Below are 23667 nucleotides of genomic sequence, written 5' to 3'. Positions count from 1 at the left end.
GGGGTGGTGACAGTGGAGGGCAGAATGCACAGGGGCAAGACAAGAAAATCCTACACCAAGATTTTGCACCTTCCCTTACACCATCACCACTTTGCCCCATCCATCCCCTTTGCCCACTCCTCATCTCCCACCCATTAAGCACTATGCGCCCAAGAGCTGTGAAACAGCGAACAGCGATGAAGATAGTCCGAGTGTATTCTCAGCTCTAAAAAAGTGAAGATCTAAGCTCCTTCCAGAAAGGCTGTATCCACAGAAGAGGATTAGGTGCCAGGCTGCAGCGTATGAAACAGCGGTTGATGAGCCGGTGTTCATCCAGGACGCTGGGAGGGAAGAGTCCGCAGAATCAGGGATCACAAAGGTTCCCCAAAGTCTGGATAAAATTACCCCAAAGCATGGTATCATGGTAATTTCCCTGAGCAATCATCTGATGACTAACGCCAGCCGGGGCGGGGACAACCTCTCTCCGGTGACAGGTCGGTTGCCCACTCCAGGCTCGACTCACCAGACCCGTGAGCCGCGAGTCGTACGAGCAGTCTCTTCAGGGTGGGGCTGCATGAAGAAGCGCATCCTCCGTCCCTGGCGTCACGACTCTTGCAGCCTGTCGATTACGTCGCCTGCCTTTGCTTTGGCGCTGGCTCGTTTACGCTTCGTTCTAAGTCACACAGAGGGGCTGGGTTTGCCGAGGCGCAGGTTCACCGGCCGCGAACGCGGGGCGGGGCGCGCCCAGTGCGCGTGCGCAGACGGCCCCGCACCGGAAGCAGCGCAGAGCCAGGCATGGCGGGGGGGGGCGGTCCCGGCGACCCGACGTGACGAGCCCGCTCGAGGTACTCGGAGTGGATGGGGATGACGCGTCCTGTGGGGGACCTGGGGCTCCGGTGGGGACCCGGGGTGGCAGGGCTGAGTGTGTGGTCGGCTCACCTGGCGGGAGCGGCCAGGTCGGAGGGGCGCACCTGTGACCGCGGTCGGGTATGAGCGAGTGGCCGGTGCGGGTCAGAGCCGGCCTGGCAGATGAGCAGGGACGAAGTGCAGAACTTGAAACGATGGCCGGTGGAGAACGGAGCCGACCTGATGGAGGGAGGACAGGTGGAGGGAAGAGGAAGAGGCGTGCTCTGGCGGGTTAGGACCCGGCGCGGCGCAGGGCACTGACTGCTCCTCCCTCGGCGCAGACGATGCCGCCGTGGAGACCGCCGAGGAAGCGAAGGAGCCCGCCGAGGCTGACATCAACGAGCTCTGCCGGGACATGTTCTCCAAGATGGCCACGTACCTGACTGGGGAGCTGACGGGTGAGGCGGGTCGGGGTCGGTCTGGGTGGGCTCGAGCCCCGCGCACCCTGAGACAGGCCTGTTAGAGGTCTCAGGAGGTCGTGAGTAGGACAGAGAGAGGGCCATTCCGCCCCTGGAGAAGCTCATGAACCACGTCCATAAACAAATAATACTGGGTACCACTCTGCAGGCCTCTGAGTAGAGACTGACGGTGAGAAAATAAAGAGTTAATATCTAGCAAACATATCGAGCAACAGTAACGGAGCTGTGCTTCCTTGGGAAAGGTGTATTTTGAGCAAAGGAGCGAAGGGAATGATTGGCAGAAAAGGGAGACATGGTCTAACTCCTGCGTAAGGTGGTATAATCAAGCTGTTTGCTTGGCTAAAACAGAAGGTGTTTTAGAGGTAGAGAGAAATGAAATTAGGGAATGGGGAGCCATCTGCTGTTTTGGAGGCCTGTTTGGTTGACCTGAGGATTTGGTGACCCACACTTTAGACATGATTAGTCTGGGTCCAGTTTGTGTTCCACGTGGACACATGACCTGTGTATGAAGGAGAATCAGAAAGTAAAGTCTGGGGGCCAGCAGGTGGCGGTCGTAGCAGTTATGTGACTGGACTCCCATACGGCAGACCATGGTTCAAATCCTGTGGCTTGAAAATTATGCCGAGCGAGTGTGCGTACATGGGCAAAATCCCAGGAAGAGAATGGAGGAGATTGTGGGTGGCCATCCCCCCTGGGGGGTGATTTCTCACTTTCCTTCTCACTGTCTCTGTCTCTCCCCACCAAGCACACATGCCCTAAGGCAAAAACCTCTTTAAAAAAAAAAAGAAAGAGAGAAAGTGAAGTCTGGTCCAGAATGGCTTCTCTTAAACATTTAGTACATTGTTTCACTTCCCCAGGAAGTGTTGTGAGCTAACTTTGTGCACCAGCGTCTATGAAGAAAGGCTTGGTACAGAATAGAAGAGTTTGCAAACCTCTAATTTTTTAGCCTGATGATTTATTTGTTGGTTTATTTCCAAGTGACAGAGCCTAGGTTTGTGGCTTCTCTTTAAAAATTCCAAAAACTTAGCAATACTGGTCTCTCCTTCTTTCAAGGTATAGTTGACTAGAGCTGGCCTAGCCTCTGTGGCACGGTGGTGATGCAAGTACCCTGCAAGGCTGGAAGCTGCATGGCCAACTGTGGTTTGATCAGCTTGAAACCATGCTGGGCGTGAGCAGTCACCCCAGATCCTGAGGAGCTGGAGGACTGGGGAGAGAGGATCAAAGCGTGATGAGACTCTTTAGGGTGATTTCTTCTCTCTCCTTTCTCTCATGTACATGCAGTCTCTGTCATAAAACTACCTCTAATGCCTGTAGCTGAGCAGCTGTCTCCTTTGTTTATTTTGAGTGGTTTTTGCTATAAGGTACGTGCGCTCACCAGACAGAGAGACAGAAAGCAAGAAATCACCCCCATTCTCAGGACGCGGGGGATGGCCATGCCACAATCCTGTCTCCTCTATTCTCCTCTAAGGATTTTTGGGTGTACACACACACACATGCTTGGTGTGAGTTTTAAGCCACCAGATCTGGGACTTGAACCACAGTAGACCACGTGCTAGTCCAGCACCTTAACCATTACGCCACCTGCTGGCCCATTTCCTCTATTAGTAGTGGAAATGAAGTTTTCCATACCAATGTCTCTATCAAAACCTAGAAAGTACATTATGGACTAAGAGAATTACATATCCTTTCTTTGTGGAAGTGAATGCTTTTCTTACGAGTTTACTACGCAAACATCTACCTTACTTCACTCATTTATTCTCTGAGGGCATAGCATTGCTTTAGAGAAACTAATTTGATAGTAGTGGGAGTGCGGACATGAGGGAAAAGACCAGAAACAGATGAGCAATGCTTCTGTGCAAGAACATCAAAGAAGTGGACTTTAGGACTCACTGAAGTGGGTATGGAGGGATGGGAGCCTCTTGCTACGTGTTTCAGGTTTTCAACCTGGGTGGTGTGATCGAATAAATTAAGGGAGCTGGAAAGAGGAACCATGTTTGGTATGAGACTGTCTTCAGTTTCAGTTTGACTGTAGATACTACTAGGACACTCAGAATACTTGCACGTGTGAGTCCAGAGCTCAGAGACTTCCTAGAGCAGGAGAAACAGACTTGAGCGTTACCTGCGTAGTGGTTGAGTAGAGGCTGTACAGGATGAGATCACTAAGGATGAGCGTAGAGGTAGGGAAGATAACCTAGGCCAGAGCCTCTGGGAATGCCTGTCTCAGTTTGTTTTAGTAATAGTACTTAAAGCACTCAGGTTTCCAAATGATTTATTATAAACTTAATTTAAGCATATCATTATTTCCCTATGGTCCTCATTCTTACATGCACGAATGCTTTTTAGAGTTTGAGAGGAGGCTACACCAGAATGCCCATGGGGATGTACCACCAGTGTAGTCAGTTATGTGTCACATCTGAGAAAACTTGAATAATGATAGTTAAGAGCGTTGGACGAGAAAGGACCTGACATAGAAACCTAAGAAGAGTGGTTAGAAAGAGATTTAAAAAAATCATTGTAGTGGTCTGGCCCCATAGCTTAGTGGTTAAGAGAGCTGAATTTAAGACCAGCAGATGGCATAATGGTTACGTCACTGGACTCCCACATGGCCTACCTCAGTTCCAGTCCTGGACCTGGCAACTTAAAACTCACTCTGGGTGTGTGTGCGTGCGTGCCCAAAATCCTGAGAGGAGAATGGAGAAGGGATTGCAGTGTGGGCATCCTCCCTGGAGGATTGATTTCTCACTTTCTGTCTCTTTCTGTTTCTCTGGCGAGTGCACGTGCCCTATAATAAAAAATCTCTCAAAAGAAAGAGAGGGAGCTGGATTCTGTATGGCCAACTGCAGCTCAAGTCCAGTCCCTTGGCTCTGGAGACACACTGGGTACTGATGTATATATGCCAAAGTCCCCATAGAATGGAGAAATGGAGAAGAAGGGAGTGCAGTGTGGCCACACCTCAGTGGTGTATTTTTTTTCTCGCTTCTCCTCTCTCTGTCTCTCTCTGTTTTATTCTGGTGAGCATGTGTCCTGTGGTGATTTAATAAAAGAAAGAACCAGCAGTTAGCGTAATGGCTATGTCGCTGGACTCCCATGTAGTCGACTGTGGTTCGCGTCTCGGACCCGGTGGCTTAAATCTCACGCCGGGCGCGTGTGCGTGCATGCCCAAGATCCTGAGAGGAGAATGGAAGAGAAGGGATTGCGGCGTGACCATCCTCCCTGGGGGGTGATTTCTCGCTTTCTGTCTCTATGTCTCTCTCTGTCTGGCGAGCGCACGCGCCCTATAACGAAAACCTCTCCAAAAAAAAAAAAGAAAGAAAGAAAGATAATTAAAGTAGTCTTGGGGCTGGCAGGTAATTGAGGGTGCTGGACTCCCACATGGCCAACTGTGGTTTGAGTCCTGGACCTGGTGGCTTACTTTCTCTCTCACGCCTCGCCTCGCCTCGCCTCTCCTCTCCTCTCCGTGGTTCCTCTCCTCTCCTCTCCTCTCCTCTCCTCTCCTCTTCTCCTCTCCTCTCTCTCTCTCTCTCTCTGTCTATATCTCTGGTCAAATCAAAACAAACAAATAAAGTTAAATAAAATCATTCTTGGGACCAGCAGGTGGCATGGTGGTTAAGGCGCTGGGCACTCCCACATAACCAAACCATGGTTCAAGACTTGGACCTGTGACTTGCTTTCTCACTTTCTTTCTCTATCTCTTTATCTCTCTTTCTCTGTCTCACTCTGATCAAATTAAAATAAATGAATGAATAAATAAAGTGAAATAAATAATTTAAAAAATAGAATCATTCTTTAAAGAAAAAAGCAGTCTTAATATAATGCCATAGCTGTCAAGTAAATGAACATTTCACAAAAAAGGTAGGTCATAGTGTCAAAGACAGTGGAGAGGTTTAATAGGATAAGAACTGAGGAAATGCCATAGATTTGGTGGTGAGGAAGACTCGAATGGCCTTGGAGCAATTTCTGTCATTTCTCTCCACGCAGGAGCAGAGGCCAGACAGCAGGGGTTTATGTGAGTGAGCAGTGAGGAAGAGGATGTTGTGTCAGCTTCTATTTCAAAGTGTTTAGTAAGGAAGCTCTTTTGTTTTAGTGAGCAAATTATATAAGTGCAGCACTGGAGGGAGGGTTTTGAACTGAAGGAAACTTTAGTATATGTTTAGATACAGAGGAAGGTGGTAGGGTAGGAGAAGAGTTTGGAAATGCAAATGACGTGAATAGAGATGATTGAAGAGAGGCTCTGAAGGGGTTAAAGGGTTTGAGATCAAGAGTATGAGAGGGGTCATCTTGTTGAGGATAGGGACACTTCTTGCTCTTGGGAAGATACTAAGGTATAGAGAAGTTTAGAAATAAGGTGGAGAGGTAGAAGCAGCTTTTGTTAGAGGACTTGGCTTTTGAGAAAATTGGAGTAGAAGTCATTTACTTTGGGGATAAGGAAAACAGAATATGAGAAGTCGATAAATGGTTTGGAAAACGCACTACATAAAATGTAGAATTATGCTTAATAATAAATGAGTTACTAAGAAGTGATAAAGGGGACTAGCAGGTAGCATGGTGTTGAAGGTGCTGGATTCCCATGTGACTGACTCTGGTTCAAGTCCCATATCTGGTGGCTTGCTTTCTGAATTTCTCTTTCTCTGTCTCTCTCTAGTGAACACATGTGCCCTATGGCAAATTTTATTTTTATTTATTTATTTTTTGAAGAATTATTTTATTTAACTTATTTATTTCAATATGATCAGAGAGGGAGAGAGAAAGAGAGAGAGAGAGAGAGAGCGAGAAAGTGAGAAAGCAAGTCACCAGGTCTGGGATTCAAACCATGAGCAGCCATGTGGGAGTCCAGCACCCTTAACCACCACACCATCTGCCACCTCTTGCAAATTTTAAAATAATAATAATACTAACTAAATAATTCTTTTTTTTAAAAAAAAAAAAGTGATGAGGTCCTAGTTGATAGCATGCATATGTAATCATAAGTCACTTAACCACAGGGATAGTTTCTGAGAAACGCATCATTAGGCAATTTGTCATCGTGCAAATATTATAAAATATATAAACCTATGTGGTAGAGTCTAGACTGTATGGTAGCCTATTATAACTGTTTGGGATGAACTTTGTATGTGGGGGTCTGTCGACAGAAACATCACAAAGCAGCACCTGTGTGTGTCTTACGCAATGTCCCAAAGTTCGAGTATTCATGCCGTGCAAGGACCAAGACTGTTTTACCTCCTTTTCCCTAGGACGTGCATTTATCACCGTTTCCCTTTCTAACCATGATACTGAACCTTCTGGATGGTTTTTTTGGTTTGAATCGTTTGCCAATTATTTCCTGAGTTTCTCCTGGAAATCTAGAATACACGGGCTGAGTATAAATGTCATAGATCAAAAGTGGCTTGACATTTTGACATTCTCTAACTGCTGTCTTGAACTATCATCTGCCTATAATTCCACATTCTAATGATCTAAGACAAACCTTAAAGGCCTTACATCTTCTTTTTATTTTAAAGCTACCAGTGAAGACTATAAGCTCCTGGAAAATATGAATAAACTAACCAGCTTGAAGTACCTTGAAATGAAAGATATTGCTATAAACATTAGTAGAAATTTAAAGGACTTAAACCAGAAGTGTAAGTAATAATTTATAAATTAAACATGTTTATATTTAATGTTCTTTTGTGCTTGGGACTGTGGAGAAGGGGTGGGAACATGGGATCCCTGTCTTTCAGGATTTTATTTTCTAAAAATGAATTACAAAGTTAAGGTGAATTTCTTCCTCTCTGGAGATTAGCATGCTTTGGTGGTATGGTTATTTCTGCTTCTAAATCTTGATTTCCAGTTTTTTTCTGGTAAGGGAGTATGGAAAGGATGGGTGGCTGTAGTCTATAGATAGTCAATTGTCTTTACAATGAAATCCATATAGGATTACTCGTTAAAAAGAAAAGAGAACATTTATAAATGGAAAACATGGATTTAGAGTGGTCAGATATAGTTTTTCACTGACTTCAATTTGTGATCCTTGTCTTCAGGGTACTTTTTCTTGGTGTGGGAGGACCCAGGAAACTGAATCCTTAGCAGAAAGATTGCTCAAAAAGCCAGAAATGAGTAGCGAGATCGGTAGATGAGGGAGCTCGCCCGCTAGTTGGCTGACCCTGGAGCCTGGTCAGCGGGCTGCTGTCTTCCACGCAGCCGCCCGAGTGCTCGGAACTGTCACCCAGCCCATGTGCTTAGGCACAGCTGGAGAGACCCTTTCTGCCCTTGGTTTGTACTTCCTGTTGACGCTGTACAGACATGTGGCTCATTTTTGTCTTTGAAGATGCTGGGCTGCAGCCTTACCTGGACCAGATCAACGCCATCGAGGAGCAGGTAGCCGCTCTTGAGCAGGCAGCCTACAAGTTGGATGCATATTCGAAAAAACTGGGTAACGTTTGTATTTTTAAAATTATTTCTTTATTTATTTTAATTTTTATTATTATTATTTATTATTATTTTTTAATTTGACCAAAGAGAGAGAGAGAGAGTGAGAGAAGGGGAAAGTGAAAAAACAAGCCAACAGGTCCGGGACTCAAACCGTGGTCGGCTATGTAGGAGGAAATCCAGCACTTTAACCTAACCACTATTCCACCTGCCTGCCCCTATTTGTTTTGATTTAACAAAGAGTACCTCTTGCTAAGACATACTTAACTGGGACCAGCAGTTGGCATAATGACTGTGTCGCTGGACTCCCAGGTCCGGGCTTCAAACTGTGATTGACTACATGAGTCCAGCGACATAACCATTTCACCGTCTGCTAGTCCCCACAACAGGCTTTTTTTTTTTTTTTGGAGAGGTTTTTGCTATAGGGTGCATGTGCTTGCCAGAAAGACAGAGAGAGACAGAGAGACAGAAAGCGAGAAATCACCCCCCAGGGGGGATGGCCACACCGCAATCCCTTCTCCATTCTCCTCTCGGGATCTTGGGCACGCATGCACATGTGCCCAGCATGAGTTTAAGCCACTGGGTCCGGCACTTGAACCGTGGTTGACTACATGGGAGTTTTGTGACATAGCCATTATGCCACCTGCTGACCCTCACCATAGGCATTTTTAAAAGTTTCCTGGAAATGCTAATTTAAACATATCTTTGAAAGACCTGGTTTTAAAAATGATAACTTTCTTCCCCCTCCCCCACCGCAGAAGCCAAGTACAAGAAGCTGGAGAAGCGATGAGCTCTTATTCTATGGGGCAGTCTTTCTTGGTGTGGAAGAATGTTTTGTAAGAACTGAATCCTGAGGTTAATGAATTGTCGGAACTCCTCAGAAGGAAACTGAGCTGATCATCCCAGGACTATCCAGCGTTGGAGTAAACTGGAGGATGTGGCTACTCCTGAGCCTGCTTTGAGGCAGTACCCCTCAGAAACTCACACTTACAACTCGGAACCTTTTACTTGAATACTTCGTCATCCATTCAGGACAGAGACTCTCCAAGTTCAGGCTAAGCCTGGACTTACAGTAGACTCCAATGCGAGGGCCTGTTTTTCTCTGGGAGTGGTTGATTACTACATTATTTTCTTAAATGGATGGTTTTTGAGTTACTGTATAAATGTTTGTTTTTTTCTATTATTGATGCTAATGTATTAACAAGATTTTAAAGAGGAAAACAAAAAATGTGTTCTTTGCAGTTTATCACCTTGTTAATGTCAGCAATTTACTTTTCTGTACTATTACAAGTAGTAGGAAGTTTTAAAATAATATCAGACCGAGTCTTCCAGACTGAACAGAAATAGTGAGAGGAGCGTTTTGATAGCGTGGTGTGTGGGACAGGCCTCTTGCCCCTTTTCTGTGTGGATCAGATGTTGGGGATGGATGCCATCTTGATATGTGCTCCCTTTGGGAAATGGATAAAGAGAAAGACAAGGCATATATGTGTGTGGGGGGGGTGGAGCCTGTCTCCTAAAATAAAGCACTTTGTAGAATATCTTACTACCTGTGTCTGTGGGTCAGGGAGACTCCTGGGGACCTGATTGTCTTCCTTCTAAGGATGTCAGAACATAAGAGATACTGACATAAGAGATAGGCAACCTTACTCAGAGTAGGGTGTTAGCAGCTGGGAAGGTGTCTGAGGTTTCCGGGTCCATCTCCAAAAGAGTTTCTTACTGGGCCAGCAGGTGGTGTGGTGGTTAAGGTTTTGGACTCCCAAATGGCCGACCATGGTTCAAGGCCAGGAGCTACCTGGTGGCTTGCTTTCTCACTTTCCCTCTCTCTCTCTTTCTGTCTCTTTGGTTAAATTAAAAAATAATAAATAGGGGCCAGCAGGTAGCATGTTGGTTGAGGCACCTGACTCCCATATGGCCAGTCAGGGTTTGAGTCCAGGACCTGGCAGCTTGCTTTCTCACTTTCCCTCTCTCTTTCCATGTCTCTCTCTGGTCAGATTAAAAAATAATACTGCTGATAAATAGTTTAATAAATATTTCTTTTAAAAATAATAATAAGTGGGTCAGCAGGTGGCATAGTGGTTAAGGGTACTGGACGACTGGATGGTTGACTGTGGTTCAAGTCCCGGACCTGGCGTCTTGTTTTCTCACTCTCTCTCTCTCTCACACTCTATCCCTCTCTGGTCAAATTAAAGGAAAGAAAAAGAGGGAGGGAGGAAGGAAAGGAGAAAAAGAAAGAAAAAGTTGAATAAAATAATTTTTGTTAAGAGAGATTTTTGCTATACGGTGTGTGTGCTCACCAGAGAGACAGACTGAAAGTGAGAATTCACCCCCCACGGGGGCTGGCCATACTGCAATACCTTCTCTTCCATTCTCCTCTCAGTATCTTTGGGCAAGCATGCACGTACACCTGGCATGAGTTTCAAACCATCAGGTCCAGACTCAAACCATGGTCAGCCATGTGGGAGTCTAGCACTATAACCATTACACCATTCCCTGGTCCCAAAGTTAAATAATTCCTTTAGGGAAACCAGCAGCTAGCGTAATGGCTATGTTGCTGGACTCCTACGTAGTCGACCACAGTTCGTGTCCCGGACCCGGTGGCTTAAAACTCACGCCAGGCGCGTGTGCGTGCATGCCCAAGATCCCGAGAGGAGAATGGAGGAGAAGGGATTGCAGTGTGACCATCCCTCCTGGGGGGGTGATTTCTCACTTTCAGTCTGTGGCAAGTATGCTCATCCTATAGTATAAATCTTAAAACAAAAAAAAACAAGGACGAGACGGGACTGGATCTGGATGGTGGCTCAGCACTGTATGAGGCGGACCTGGATAAGAAACTACCTGGTTTGCACCTGGAGCCCTCCCCGAGTGCGCTGGGTGACCACCATCAGGCTTGCTGAAGTGGGAGTGGATTGCAGCGTCAACCCTGTTGGGGATGCTGTCTGTCTCTAATGGAAGTGTCGATCTGAAAAGGTAGACTGAGGCAAAGTATGTAAAGCAAGAAGAGTTTATACAGGCATAAGTTTGAGGGCTGCTGCGTGAGTAGACATGCTCAGTTGCCCCAAACTAGCTCACTGAGGTCTTGTAAGCCTCAAGAAGATTTAAAAGGCAAAAACTGGGACCAGCAGTTAGCTCAATGGCTATGTCGCTGGACTCCCACGTGGTCGACTGTGGTTTGCGTCCCGGATCTGGTGGCTTGAAATCACGCTGGGCGCATGTGCGTGCGTGCCCAAGATCTTGAGAAGAGAATGGAGGAGAAGGGATTGCGGTGTGGCCATCCCCCCTGGGGGGTGATTTCTCACTTTCTATCTCTCTGTCTCTCTCTCTGGCGAGCACACGCGCCCTATAGCAAAAAAAAACTAAAAATGGCAAAAACCACAAATGAGTTTGTGGGGAGGGAGGAGATTATGCCACTTGTTTAGGGACAAGGATCCATACAAGGTGTCTTCTGCCCAGGGTTGGACAAGGAATCTCTGGGCAAATGGCCCTGCAGAAGCCATCCTTGTGTCCGGTTACAGTGGTCTGTGTAGTACTGGGGTCCTGGTAGAATTCCTTAAGTAATAGTTGTTACGAGGAGTGCTAGCGGGAGAAAACACCTCCCCAGCCTTTTCTAGCTCATTTGGTCAGGGTTGATAAATGCCTCTATTTTGTTTCTGACACCTTTCACAGCAGAAATTGAGAGAGCTCCAGCGTGAGTGTGAAACTTGATTGGATCCTGAATGAAAACAAACACCAGGGCGCTGAGCCACAGAAGCCTGGGTACCATGTGATACTCAGGCCTTGAGTGGGGAGGGGGCCGTGAGCAGCAGCCGCCGAAGGACCTGAACGTACTGGCTGCACCCCTGTGACCTTGGCTGGCTGGGAAACGGGGAGGACCTTGACACGCCTTGACCCTGTTGGGGCCCCTTCCTCAAATAACATGAAATAAAACCAATGTCGGGACAACTGGAGAACATTAAATATGGCTGTATATTAGGTGCTGTTACTGAATTAATGCTACTCTTCTTGGATGTCCCTATGGTATGGTTTTATAGGGACATGTCTTTACTTTTACTTTTTTTATTTTTTAGGTTTTTGTCATACAGCACATACTCTCCTTGGAGAGAGACAGAGAAAGAGGGAAAGTGAGAAATCCCCCCTCTGGGGCTACAGTGTGGCCGTCCCCCCTGTTCTCCACTCTTCTCTGGGATTTTGGGTACATGCATGCACTCAGCATGATTTTCAAGCTGCACCATCAGAGACTTGAACTGCACAGTTGGCCATGTGGGATCCAGTGCCTTAACCACCATTCTACTTGCTGCTGGTGCCCCCCATTCTTTTTTTTTAATAAAAAAAAATCATACATCCTTTTTATTGTTAAATTATAAAGAGGTATCAAACTTGTGTGTGTTTGTTTGTTTTTTGGAGAGGTTTTTACTATAGGGTGCATGTGTTCTCCAGAAAGACAGAGACAGAGAGACAGAAAGCGAGAAATTGCCCCCCCAGGGAGGATGACCATGGCATAATCCCTTCTCCTCCATTCTCCTCTCAGGATCTTGGGCACACACGCACACGCACACATGCCCAGCGGGAGCTTAAGCCACTGGGTCCGGGACTTGAACCGCGGTTGACAACGTGGGAGTCCAGAAACATAGCCATTACGCTAACTGCTGGTCCCAAAATGTTTTAGAATCTTTATAATTTCTTGAAAGCTGTGCTCTGGTGCAACAGGTTGGTTTGTTTTTGTTTTTTTTTTTTTTTTGGGGGGGTTTTTGAGTTTTATAAGAGGTTTTTGCCTTAGGGTGCATGCATTCATTGAGGAGGGAGAAAGAATGAGACAGAGATAGAGACAGTGAGAGGAAAAGTGGAAAACAACCCCCCTTGGGGGATGGCTATGCTGCAATCCGTTCTCCTCCCGGAACCTTGGGCACACACACACACATGCACCCGGCATGATTTTCAAGTCACTGGGTCCAGGATTCGAACCACAGTTGGCTATGTGGAAGTCCAGTAACATAACCGCTATGCCATCTGCTGGCCCAAGAGGTATCAAAATTAAAAGCAAAAATGACATGTGCTGAAGATACAAGGGGAGAGGTTCTGGGGACAGCTCTGACCTTAGACAAGCGCCTAGGTAAAGAAAGACTTGGTAAGATTTCTGAACCCCACTACGTGCTTAAGAGTCATCCTAGCCATTGGCGCTGGCGCTATCCTCCTCCCCCTCCTCAGCCTCTTTTTCATCATCCTTGATCAACTCCAGCCGGTCACCCCACCGTCATTATCACCCCATCCAGCAGGTCCCCTCCCCAGAGTCGTCTGCACCCCTCAGGCTCCATCTCCACAGTCCCACCTGGGAGCCACTGCTCGGCTCCTCTGACCTAGCACTCTTCACCTCTGCAGTCCATTTGCTTTGTTCCTTTTCCATTTCCCCAGGTTTTCTAGAAGACACTTTGTTTTATCTGGGTTAACTCCTTAATGGCCTAAAGGTCCTCTCCTTTCACCTTTCCAGACTTGGAAGGAGAGCCTCGCTATCCACTCTTAGAATTGAAGCGTTCTCTCCTTGGCGAGGTGTTCCCTGACACATGCTGGTGTTTGGCGGGCATGACAGCCCGAGCCACAGGAGAAGGTGAGGAACATGGACGGGGTAACTGTACACCCTGTCCTCCTCATCCGGCTGAAGTCACAGTCTGAGTCAAAAGAGGAGCCGAGGGACCAGCAGATGGCTTAGCGGTTACGTTATGTCACTGGACTCCCACATGATTGACCGTGGTGTGAGTCCCAGACCCGGTGGCTTCAAAATCATACTGGGCACATCTGTGTGTGTATCCACGATCCCAGGAGAAGAATGGAGGAGAAGGGATTGCGGCCGGCCAACATCCCTGGGAGGTGATTTCTCACTTTCCCTCTCCCTGTCTGGTCTCTATCTGGTGTGTACACATGCCCTAAGGCAAAAACCTCTAGGGAAAACAAAGGAGCCCCATAGGGGACAGGAGGGGTTCTGGCCTGACCTGGCCATCTCCCTGCAGGTCATTTCACACCTGCTTTTCCTTGGTTCACTTTGGGAGTTGCAGCCAGGTTAAAACCTACAACCTGGCCAGCAGCCGTCCTGCCGTCTTCTCCTGCCACAGCAGTCCCGGCATTTCTCTCATTGACACATTGATCAGAGGCAGGGCCCTCACGGACACAGCAACCCACAGCTTTGCCGTATTTCAAGAAGTTGCCTCCAGTCAGGACTCCTGGACTACAAGAGGGTGAGGTTCCCAGTGAAGCTGGGAGTTCATGGAGCGAGGATCTGTCCTGTTGGTAACATTGTTAACCATTGAGTTTGCTGGTAAGATTCCTCACAAAGCCAGAAAACAAGGAGGGGCAGGATTCTGAATCCCTAGCTCCTGGGTTCCAGGTGGAGAAGCCGACTGTGATCGGAGGCTGGAAATGTGGCCACAACCACTTGGTCTTCAACTCTTCACAGAATTCCCCCCCTTTATTTAATTTAATTTTTTTTAGAGAAAGATTTTTGCCATAGGATGTTTGTGCTCACCAGAGAGAGACGGAGAGGGAGAAAGTGAGAAATCACCCTCCAAGGGGGATGGCCACACCACAGTCCCTTCTATTCTCTTTCTGTTCTCTTCTCGGGATTTTTGGGCACACACACATACATACACGTGCATGTTATGACTCAAGCCACCAGATCTGGGACTCAAACTGCAGTTGTCCAAGTGTGAGTCCAATGCCCTAATCACCACACCATCTGCTGCCCCCCACCACACACTTTATTCTTAAGAAATGCGTGCTGAGCATTGGAGCCTGTCCTCCCTTCTAATGATTCAGTGAGAATAAAAGTGCTCGGACACCTTGAAAGAAAGCCAGGGAAGCCAATTTGGCAACATGCTGGTACTTACTGAATCGAGGTGACTATTCGTTTACCTGTACGATAAAAACTTACAAAGGGACCAGCAGGTGACCTGGTAGTTAAGGGTGCTGGACTTTCATGCTGACCATGGTTTGAGTTCAGACCTGGCAGCTTGCTTTCTCACTCTCTTTCTTACTCTGTCCCTCTCTGGTCAAATTAAAATAAATAAAGTTAAATAAAAAAATGGGTCCAGCAGATGGTGTAATGGATACGTCGCTGGATTCCCATGTAATCAACTGCAGGTTCGAGTCCCTGACCATGGCTTAAACTCACGCTGGGTGCGTGTGCGTGCGTATCCAAGATCTCGAGAGGAGGAGGAGAAGGGATTGCAGCGTGGCCACCCCCCTGGGAGGTGATTTCTCGTTTTCTGTCTCTCAGTCTCTCTCTTTCAGGCGAGTGCACGCACCCTATAGCAAAAACCTCTCCAAAAACAAAACAAAACAAAACTTACAAAGAGCATGGAGGGTGTGTCTTTCACATTAGACACTATCGCTAGATTAGGGCCCAACATTGCACCAGGAACTTTCTAGCAGCTAACTAAATTCAATTAACCCGACATTAAAAAACAAAACAAAAAAAATTAGAATTCATTCGATCATTTCTTCCTTTGCTCCTCTCCCTTCTTGAGACGCAACTGTCTGCGCGAGACTTTGGTCCCTCGGCGCTCTCCGTAGTTGACTGAGCCCTCATTGGCTGGAGGACGCTGACGTCTTCTCGCCGTGTGGCCGCCGTTTTCCGAGTGCTGTCTGTTCGGGTTCCGGGTTTTCGGTGGTCTTCCTACCCCAGGCACTCGGGACCGATGGCTCAGAAACCGCTGCGCCTGTGAGTGACTGTGAATCGGAAACCCGTGCGCTCGCGTGTGCGCGTGTGTGTACATGTGTGCGCGTGTGTCCGCGTGTACGTACAGAGACGGGCAGGGCTGTTTCCCGTGCCTGGAAAGGAGCAGGAGGCAGGGGCCGAGGGCGCGGGGCACCGGGGAGCTCCAGCGGGTCTGCCCGCCGAGGGGCCGTCTCTTCTCCCGCTTTCCCCCGAGGACTCTTGGCGGCTCTGGCTGGGACGGGCGGAAGCTCCCGAGCCAGGTCTCCTCCACGGTGGGCAGTCGTGGCCTCGCATCTCCCGTCCGCTTCTCCCCTCACCCCACCTACCTGTTAACTAAACCCTTGACATCGGCCCATTGCTGGGCCCTGGGCGGTGCTGGACAGGATCCACAGCTAGGACCCCGGCTCTGCGCACTTTTGGGGAAGGAGGACAGGGGGTAGAGAAGAGCGGGCTTCATTCATTCACTCATTCATTCATTCATTCATTCTGCAAGTTAGTTTTTGAAGGCCCATAGTGTGCCGGGCACTGTGCCGGGCGCTGCATACACCGAGTTCCTGCGGTAATGGAGTTTATGTCTAGAGGAACAAAGAATCCAGATAAACGTGGCACTGCGATTGTGATAAATGCCAGGAACTAACGGTTCACTACTGGGAGGGTGTGTAATAGGGGCATTCGGTTTAGTGGGAGGAATCAAGGCAGGGTTCAGAGAGAGTGCCTCACTCTGGTTAGTATTTTTGTCTTTAACTTTAAGCCTTTGAAATCTAAGAATGCTTCCTACCTAGCAGAAGGTCAGACTTTCGTTTTGGAAGGTGGTTCTGGCTGCAGTCCCGAGAACAAACCAGAGCCAAAGTAGAGGACAGCTAGGATTAGGTAGAACGATGGCAGAGGAAAGGGCAAGAATCCAAAGTTTGTTAAGAGGTGACATCAAGGGCTTGGTGATGGCTTGAGTGTGAGTGAAGAGTCGGCTCTGTTGGGCATAGATTTCTTTCTTCACATGGGGTTGAGAACAGTGGGGAAAGGCCCAGATGAGGCACCCATGAATTTGGAGGTGGCTTCTGATATACGATCCCCCAGAAATCGTCATGGTCCCGTGTCACAGCAGCCGTAGTAAGTCAGGCTCCTATGGGAGCCCCAGGAACTGGTATCCGACGGGGACTAGAAGACTCCCTCGAAGAGGTGGTGCTCAGAAGATAAATGAGAATGCTTAATAATTTACGGCAGAGTTTGCTCTGGTACTGTAGGGGTTTCTGAGGTTTCGAGAGGAGAGTCAGTTTCTGAGCCGGTCAGGAAGGCTTCAGAAATGCGCTGGGCCTTGAAGAAGGGGGAAAACGTCGACTAAGGATGGGAATGGTGAGACTGTTCGGAGCGGTAACTACTCCAGGGAATGACGGGCAGAGAGCGGGTAACTGATAGCACAGAAGGTTTCCCTTTGGGGAACTTGGGGAGAGCACCGTGAGGACAGTCCAGGCCTGAGCAGCACCGTGTGTCTGCAGCCAGTGGAGAACCTCTTAGGGTTTTCCAGAAAAGAAAATTAAACTGGGACCAGCAGTTAGTGTAACAGCTATGTCACTGGACTCCCACACGTCCCGGACCAGGTGGCTTAAAACTCACTCCGGGCACATGTGCGTGCGTGCCCAAAATCCTGAGAGGAGAGGAGAAGGGATTGCGGCGTGGCCATCCCCCCTGGGGGGTGATTTCTCGTTTTCTGGCTCTGTCTCTCTCTGCCTGTCTGGCTAGCGCATAGGCCCTATAGCAAAAACCTCTCCAAAAGGCAGCATTTGAGGAAACAACCTCATTTTCTCCATTGTGCTGAAATACTTTGTATCCTACACCCAGATCATTCTGTTTCTCTCTGACTAGGCCTCCAGGCCTCCACCGCGGCAGATGACTTCCCTTCTGACTTCTCCCTCATTGCTCGTCCAACTTCCTTACTCCAGTTTGTGTTCAGATTAGAATTTCTCCTGTTTCTCTCCCCCCATCTGTTAGTTATTGCCCTTCTTATTAATATTTTTGCTTATAATCACTTTTTCCTCCAGACTGTCTTTCACTCTGTTGTTAAGATGATCTTTTTAAGCAGGTGAGGTCATGTCTCCACCCTGCTTGAAACTGCTCAGTGAAGGGTACAATGCAAGCATACCAGCAGAGCATACTGACAACACTGTAAGAACTAGTTCAAGATGAGTTAACAGACATTAAAAAATGATGTAAGGAATGGGGGGGTATGCGTATAAATTAGAATGAGAAAATCTCAGAAGTGAGATGCTAGAACGGACGAATTCATTGCTTAGGGCCAGTTCACCTTGTCAACCTCAGCTCATGCCATTTCCTACTTCCTGCCCCATCACACGCTACACCTCTCTCCTACTATAGCCCTTTCTGTATAAACTGATAATGATGAAAATGTCTTCCCTTCCCTAATTTTCAATTCCTTGAGACTTGAACTGAGTCTCCCTCCTTACTGTACTCCTAACATTTCTAGTACAGGTTTATGGAATGAGCGACCGCAGCCTTGTACTAGATAATGCAGTAGAAACTAAAAAGGAAAAAATAAAAAAGAAAGAAAAGAAAAAGAAAAAAGAAAAAAGAAAAAAATAAAGAAAAAAAGAAACACAAAGGACAGATTGAGCGTGGGAAATGTTTGGAAAAGGGTATTGATAGGACTCAGTGACTGGATGGGGGGTTTTTGAATGTGGGGACAAGTCAACAATAGACCCATGCACAAATTTAGGATTGAGGAGAAGTTGGGTGACTGTGGAGGATTTGATAAGCTCAGTTTTAGATGACGAGCTAGAGGTGTGTTGAGACCTTTAGCCACAGCTGCCCAGTGGGCAGTGCTTGGTCACAGGCGTTGAACCTCACAAAGTAACTACAGGAAGTCTGAATCACATATATCTACCTATTCCAGAAGATTAGAATATTCCCAACTCAGACTGTTGGTGTTTCGTATTTTCTCAGTTGCCATAACATTTATCTCTCATTCACAGCTTGGCTTGTGGAGATGTTGAAGGAAAGTTTGATGTTTTATTCAATAGAGTTCGAGCAATTCAGAAGAAAAGTGGAAACTTTGATGTAAGACATTTCTTTTATACTGGGTTTAATTTTACTATTGTCAAACATACCAAAGTAAAGGCTGGGCTCCTTTATTCATTTCTTGAGGGAAGACATGCTTTCCTTTTTTGGTAGACTGAGTTCCTTTGGTGAGCAGAGGAACTCAGTAGCTGTTGACTGCTGGGAAGGAGGTAGACTTCCTTACTGTGGATCTTTTTATACTTCTCCAATGTGAACCCTGTTACTCAGTTACTGTGTAGAGAACTGAAACAGACTAGCAACACCTCCCTAGGTGATTCTGACCCCTGGGTTTGGCATCAGTGCATGGTCTGAGTTAAGTCTGATGGTATATGTGCAAATGCTTCACAAGCTGAAGAGCCCTACACAAGCATTATGTAGAGCTGCCAGCTAGACTATGCATTCCTGGAATACAGAGGAATATTTTAGGTACAGGATAATTTGTTCATTGAGTTAGAGGTTGAGTAAAAATAATAGGCCAAGTGGATTTGTATCTCTGAGTGTATCTGATATTGTAAGTTTATATGCAACAGAGAGATTCTTTAAAGGCCTGTTTCCCTCTCACTGTGTACTCTGAGGAAGAAGGAAGGGGGAGAGAGCCATGGGATGGCGGAGTGGGACCAGGACTATTTGAGGAGCCCTCAAATTCGACTTCTTTTGAAAGTTCAGTTCCCTGACTCCCCCTTCTCCATCTCCAACTTGAATTTAACAGGCAGTGAGCAAACATTTAATAATTCATAGAATCAGTAACAGGTATAGTTGCTTCCAAAGAACTGTGTGTTAAAGTTCAGCAAATTGGTTAAGAATAAAAACCTGATATGAGACCGTTAAGCAGGATAATTAGCTAAATGCTATCAATGATAATGTTGTTTGATATGTAAAAAACTCATATATCTGTTTAAAAAACTCATTTTAGCTGCTGTTGTGTGTAGGAAATTTCTTTGGCTCCACCCCAGATGCCGAATGGGAGGAGTATAAAACTGGCGCCAAAAAAGGTATAGAAATATTTTTATTGAATGTACAGTTTCTAATGATATTTTAAAGGCTACAGATCTTTCTGGGTTGTTGTCTGCTGCAGTTATTTAACCTTTTGATTTTGCATTGATGGGGAAGGAGAGCCTATGCTTGAGGCAGGTGAGTGGCGTGATGGTTAAGGTGCTGACTCCCACATGGCCGATCATGGGTTGAATACTGGGCCTGGTCAGATTAAAAAAAGAACAATAATAACAAATAAAATAAATAATTCTTTTTTTTGTTGTTGTTGTAAAATTTTTTTTTTAACATTCTTTTTTTTTTTTTTGGAGAGGTTTTTGCTATAAGGTACGTGCACTTGCCAGGAAGACAGAGAGAGACAGAAAGCAAGAAATTATCCCCCGGGGGGATGGCCACACTGCAATCCCTTCTCCTCCATTCTCCTCTCAGGATCTTGAGCATGCATGCACACACACTGAGTCTGGGACTCGAACTGTGGTCGACTACATGGGAGTCCAGCGACATAGCCATTACGCCAACTGCTGGTTCCTCCAAAATAAACAATTCTTAAAAAAAAAAAAAAAAGAATGCTTATGCATAATCTTCATGTTCACATTTTTCATTTGGTTCAGTTTGGTTCTAGAAAAATAATACTCTTCTACATTGGCAGGAACTGAATAAATACAACTGTATGTGTCCTTTCTTTTTCCCAATTTTAGTATTTTTTCGTTTTATTTTTATTTATTTATTGCCAGAGGGCATGTACACTTGCTAGAGTTAAACAGAGAGAGGGAAGGTGAGGCAGTACCCCCATTGGGGCATGTTGACGCAATCCTTTCTCCTCCATCTCATCCTCCTTAAGGGATTTTGGGCATGTGTGCATATGCACCCAACATGTTTTTCAAGCTGCCAGGTCTGGGACTTGAACTGCTAGGTTGGCCATGTGGGATCCAGCTGCTTTAACCACCATACCACAGCTGGTGCATGTGTTTTTTATTTTATTTTGCTTTTCCCCTCAAATTATTTACTTATTTATTTATATTGCTGGAGGGCTCATGTGCTCGCCAGAGAGAACAGACAGAGAAGGAGAAACTACCTTTCAATGGGATACGATCTGCTACAACCTCCTCCCCATTTTTCTATCCAGTCAGGATTTGGGGCATGCATTACATGTCCCCTGCATGTTTTTCAAGATGCCAAGGCTGGGATTTAAATTGCAGTGTTGAGATTTGGCTCCCTTACCCACTAGCCTACGGACTGGCACTTAACTCTCCTCTGTAAAATGTCAGTTTGTCAGTCTAGCTACATCATTTGATAGTCAAGCCCTAAAGTTGGGTGTAATCTGGGACTTGAACTGCTAGGTTGGCCATGTGGGATCCAGCTGCTTTAACCACCATACCACAGCTGGTGCATGTGTTTTTTATTTTATTTTGCTTTTCCCCTCAAATTATTTACTTATTTATTTATATTGCTGGAGGGCTCATGTGCTCGCCAGAGAGAACAGACAGAGAAGGAGAAACTACCTTTCAATGGGATACGATCTGCTACAACCTCCTCCCCATTTTTCTATCCAGTCAGGATTTGGGGCATGCATTACATGTCCCCTGCATGTTTTTCAAGATGCCAAGGCTGGGATTTAAATTGCAGTGTTGAGATTTGGCTCCCTTACCCACTAGCCTACGGACTGGCACTTAACTCTCCTCTGTAAAATGTCAGTTTGTCAGTCTAGCTACATCATTTGATAGTCAAGCCCTAAAGTTGGGTGTAAGATATCCTTAATGTTACACATGCTCCACGTTTAGTATTGCTGTGGGGGAATGGACAGACACCTTATGCTGTGAGTAATTTTCCTAAAGGGATGCATTTCTCAAGTTTCAAAACAAATTCGATAACTATGGCGTCATGTCTGTTTCTCTCCCTAGCTCCTATTCAGACGTATGTGCTTGGTGCCAATAACCAGGAAACACTAAAATATTTCCAAGATGCCGATGGGTGTGAGTTAGCTGAGAATATTACTTATCTGGGTAAGCTGATATTTTTTGTTTTGTAATGAACATAATAAAGTATTCTAGGGAATGAGTCTCCCAGGAAATTTTTGGTTGGATTCTTCTGCCATTACTGCCTGAGAGAAAGGAGGTTAAGGGTTCTTTCTCAAAATCTGTGTCTATGTATGCCCTTAGGACAGTGGCGTTTTCCCTTGTTGTCTTGTGTTCCCACACACAGCACTACTCCTTCAGGCGACCAGCAGGGTCAAGTTTTTGTCACCTTGCTTGATGTATGCAGCTTACTTGTTAGTTAGGCTCCTGACTAGCTAGAGTTCTAGGCTTCCCTCGAGGGTTTTGGCAGTTCAAGTTTTTTTTTTTTCTTTTTAAAAAAATATTTATTAAATTTTATCTATTGTTATTATTATTTTATAATTTGACTGGAGAGAGACACGAGGAGAGAGAGAAAGAGAAGGGGAAAGTGAGAAAGCAAGCTCTCAGGTCTGGGTCTCAAACCGTGGTCAGCCATGTGGAAGTCCAGCGCTTCAACCACTACGCCACCCGCTAACCCACGTTTTTAGTGCCAGTTCATTGTCGTCCCTTTGTTCTTTTTGGGTTCCAGGTCTACTCTTTAATTCCAGTTTAAAGGTGTTCCTTCCACAGCCCTCAGTATTGCCTTTAGTGGTTCTTCCAGTGTCTGGCCCTTTTAGGAAGCACTACCAAATTTTCTTCTGCCTCCTTCCCACCTTCTATTCATGTCCTGCTTCTCAGGTTATTTAACTTATTTTTTTCTTATTTTTTGGAGAAGATTTTGCTATAGGGTGCGTACGCTCTCCAGAAAGACGGAGAGAGAAAGAGAGACAGAAAGCGAGAAATCACCCTCCCGGGGGTATGGCCATGCCACAATCCTTTCTCCTCTATTCTCCTCTCAGGATCTTGGGCACGCATGCACATGTGCCCAATGTGATTTTAAGCCACTGGGTCCGGGACTCGAACCACGGTCAACTACATGAGAGTCCAGCAATACAGCCATTATGCCAATGGCTGGCCCCTCAACTTATTTTTCTCTAAAATGGCTTTAGCATCCTTCACATTTCCTCTCTGATGGCTTCATTTCTCTAGAAAGTGTGTCCATATTTTGGGACCAGCAGATGGCATAATGGTTACGTCACTGGACTTCCATGTAGTTGACCATGGTTTGAGTCCTGGACCCAGCAACTTAAAACTCATGCCAGGTATATGTGCATGTATGCCTGAAATCCCGAGGACAGAATGGAGGAGAAGGGATTGTGGCGTGGCCATGCCCCCTGGGGAGGTGATTTCTCTCTTTCTGTCTCTCCAGCGAACACATGTGGCCGATAGCGAAAAATCTCTCAGAACAAGAGAAAGTGTCCATATTTCCGTTGCTGTGAATGTCCCTACTCTTCTTCTTGACCTGTTGTTTCTGTGTATGGCTATGGCCCTCACGGAAACAATCTCGTCTTGCTCCAATCATGTGCGTCTCCTTTAGGTGAGATTTTATGTGTTTGCTGTCATTGTCATTTTTTAAAATTTGCCAGAAGGTGTGTATGCTGGCCAGAGAGAGACGAGACAGAGAGAGGGAGAAAGCACCCCATGGAGTGTGTTCACACTGCAGTCCCTTTGACTCCATTTCTTTAGGATTTGGGCCTTGCATGCACCCATGCCCAGCCTGTTTTTCAAGCTGCTGGGTCCAGAATTTAAACTGCAAGGTCAAATCGATATTGAAGAGAGTAGGTTTTGGGGAACTGGTCCTATAAAGATGAGAAGTAAAGCTGAGAAGAGGATCAGATTGTTAAGGGAAAAATAGAGTGAGAAGGGAGGCAGGTGGACGACAGTGTCCGTGGGGTGGCGTACCTTCATCCAAGGCGGAGGTGAAGAGAAGTAAAATCGCTTAGAAGACTGAAGAGGTCAGGTATGGTTAGGTTCGTAGAATCTAAGTGAAGAGAACGTGGTTTCAGGAGAAGAGACCTGTCGTGCAAAGTAGAGAACACTTAGGTTTCCTCAAATGCCTTCTCTTCTTCCTCTCTGTGTTACATAAAGCCATCAGTTTCACGGATTTCCCCGAAAGCACTGAAAGGCTCTGTAAGCGCCTGCAGACCCAGTGTTCCTGAGGCCCTGACCGTCTTTGCAGTGCCTTCTCCAAGTTGCCCTGACTGAACCTTCTCGTGCTGCCATTTTGACCCCTCTCTGCCTGTCGTTCCTTGAAGTAGTTACC

General features: G+C 46.4%; 2 protein-coding genes across 5 annotated transcripts in view; both read left to right on the top strand.

Annotated features, from left to right (window-relative positions):
• The first annotated feature begins 789 nt into the window (after window positions 1-789).
• On the top strand, window positions 790-9247 carry BLOC1S2 (biogenesis of lysosomal organelles complex 1 subunit 2). The gene is made up of 5 exons (XM_006157411.3): window positions 790-824; window positions 1167-1283; window positions 6803-6922; window positions 7609-7713; window positions 8468-9247. Exons 2-5 carry the CDS (start codon window positions 1241-1243, stop codon window positions 8497-8499), a joined length of 300 nt encoding a protein of 99 aa, XP_006157473.2. The 5' UTR covers window positions 790-824; window positions 1167-1240; the 3' UTR covers window positions 8500-9247.
• Window positions 9248-15320: 6073 nt separating this feature from the next.
• Window positions 15321-23667, top strand: part of CWF19L1 (CWF19 like cell cycle control factor 1) — a 28627-nt gene continuing 20280 nt past the window's right edge. The window contains exons 1-4 of one of the 4 annotated variants that reach the window (XM_006157379.3): window positions 15321-15414; window positions 18396-18480; window positions 19394-19472; window positions 21372-21473. In XM_006157379.3, the coding sequence (XP_006157441.1) occupies window positions 15392-15414; window positions 18396-18480; window positions 19394-19472; window positions 21372-21473 (289 nt within the window). In that variant the 5' untranslated portion in view covers window positions 15321-15391. Of the gene's footprint in view, window positions 15415-15500; window positions 15684-18395; window positions 18481-19393; window positions 19473-21371; window positions 21474-23667 lie in introns of those variants that run through there. The other 3 variants (XM_027775288.1, XM_027775287.1, XM_014591186.2) reach the window with 3 other exon arrangements.

Source organism: Tupaia chinensis, unplaced genomic scaffold (assembly GCF_000334495.1).
Source record: "Tupaia chinensis unplaced genomic scaffold, TupChi_1.0 Scaffold000539_1, whole genome shotgun sequence".
Classification (NCBI taxonomy): domain Eukaryota; kingdom Metazoa; phylum Chordata; class Mammalia; order Scandentia; family Tupaiidae; genus Tupaia; species Tupaia belangeri.
The sequence above is the reverse complement of the archived record's forward strand: the minus strand, read 5'-3'. Positions and strand labels throughout refer to the sequence as shown.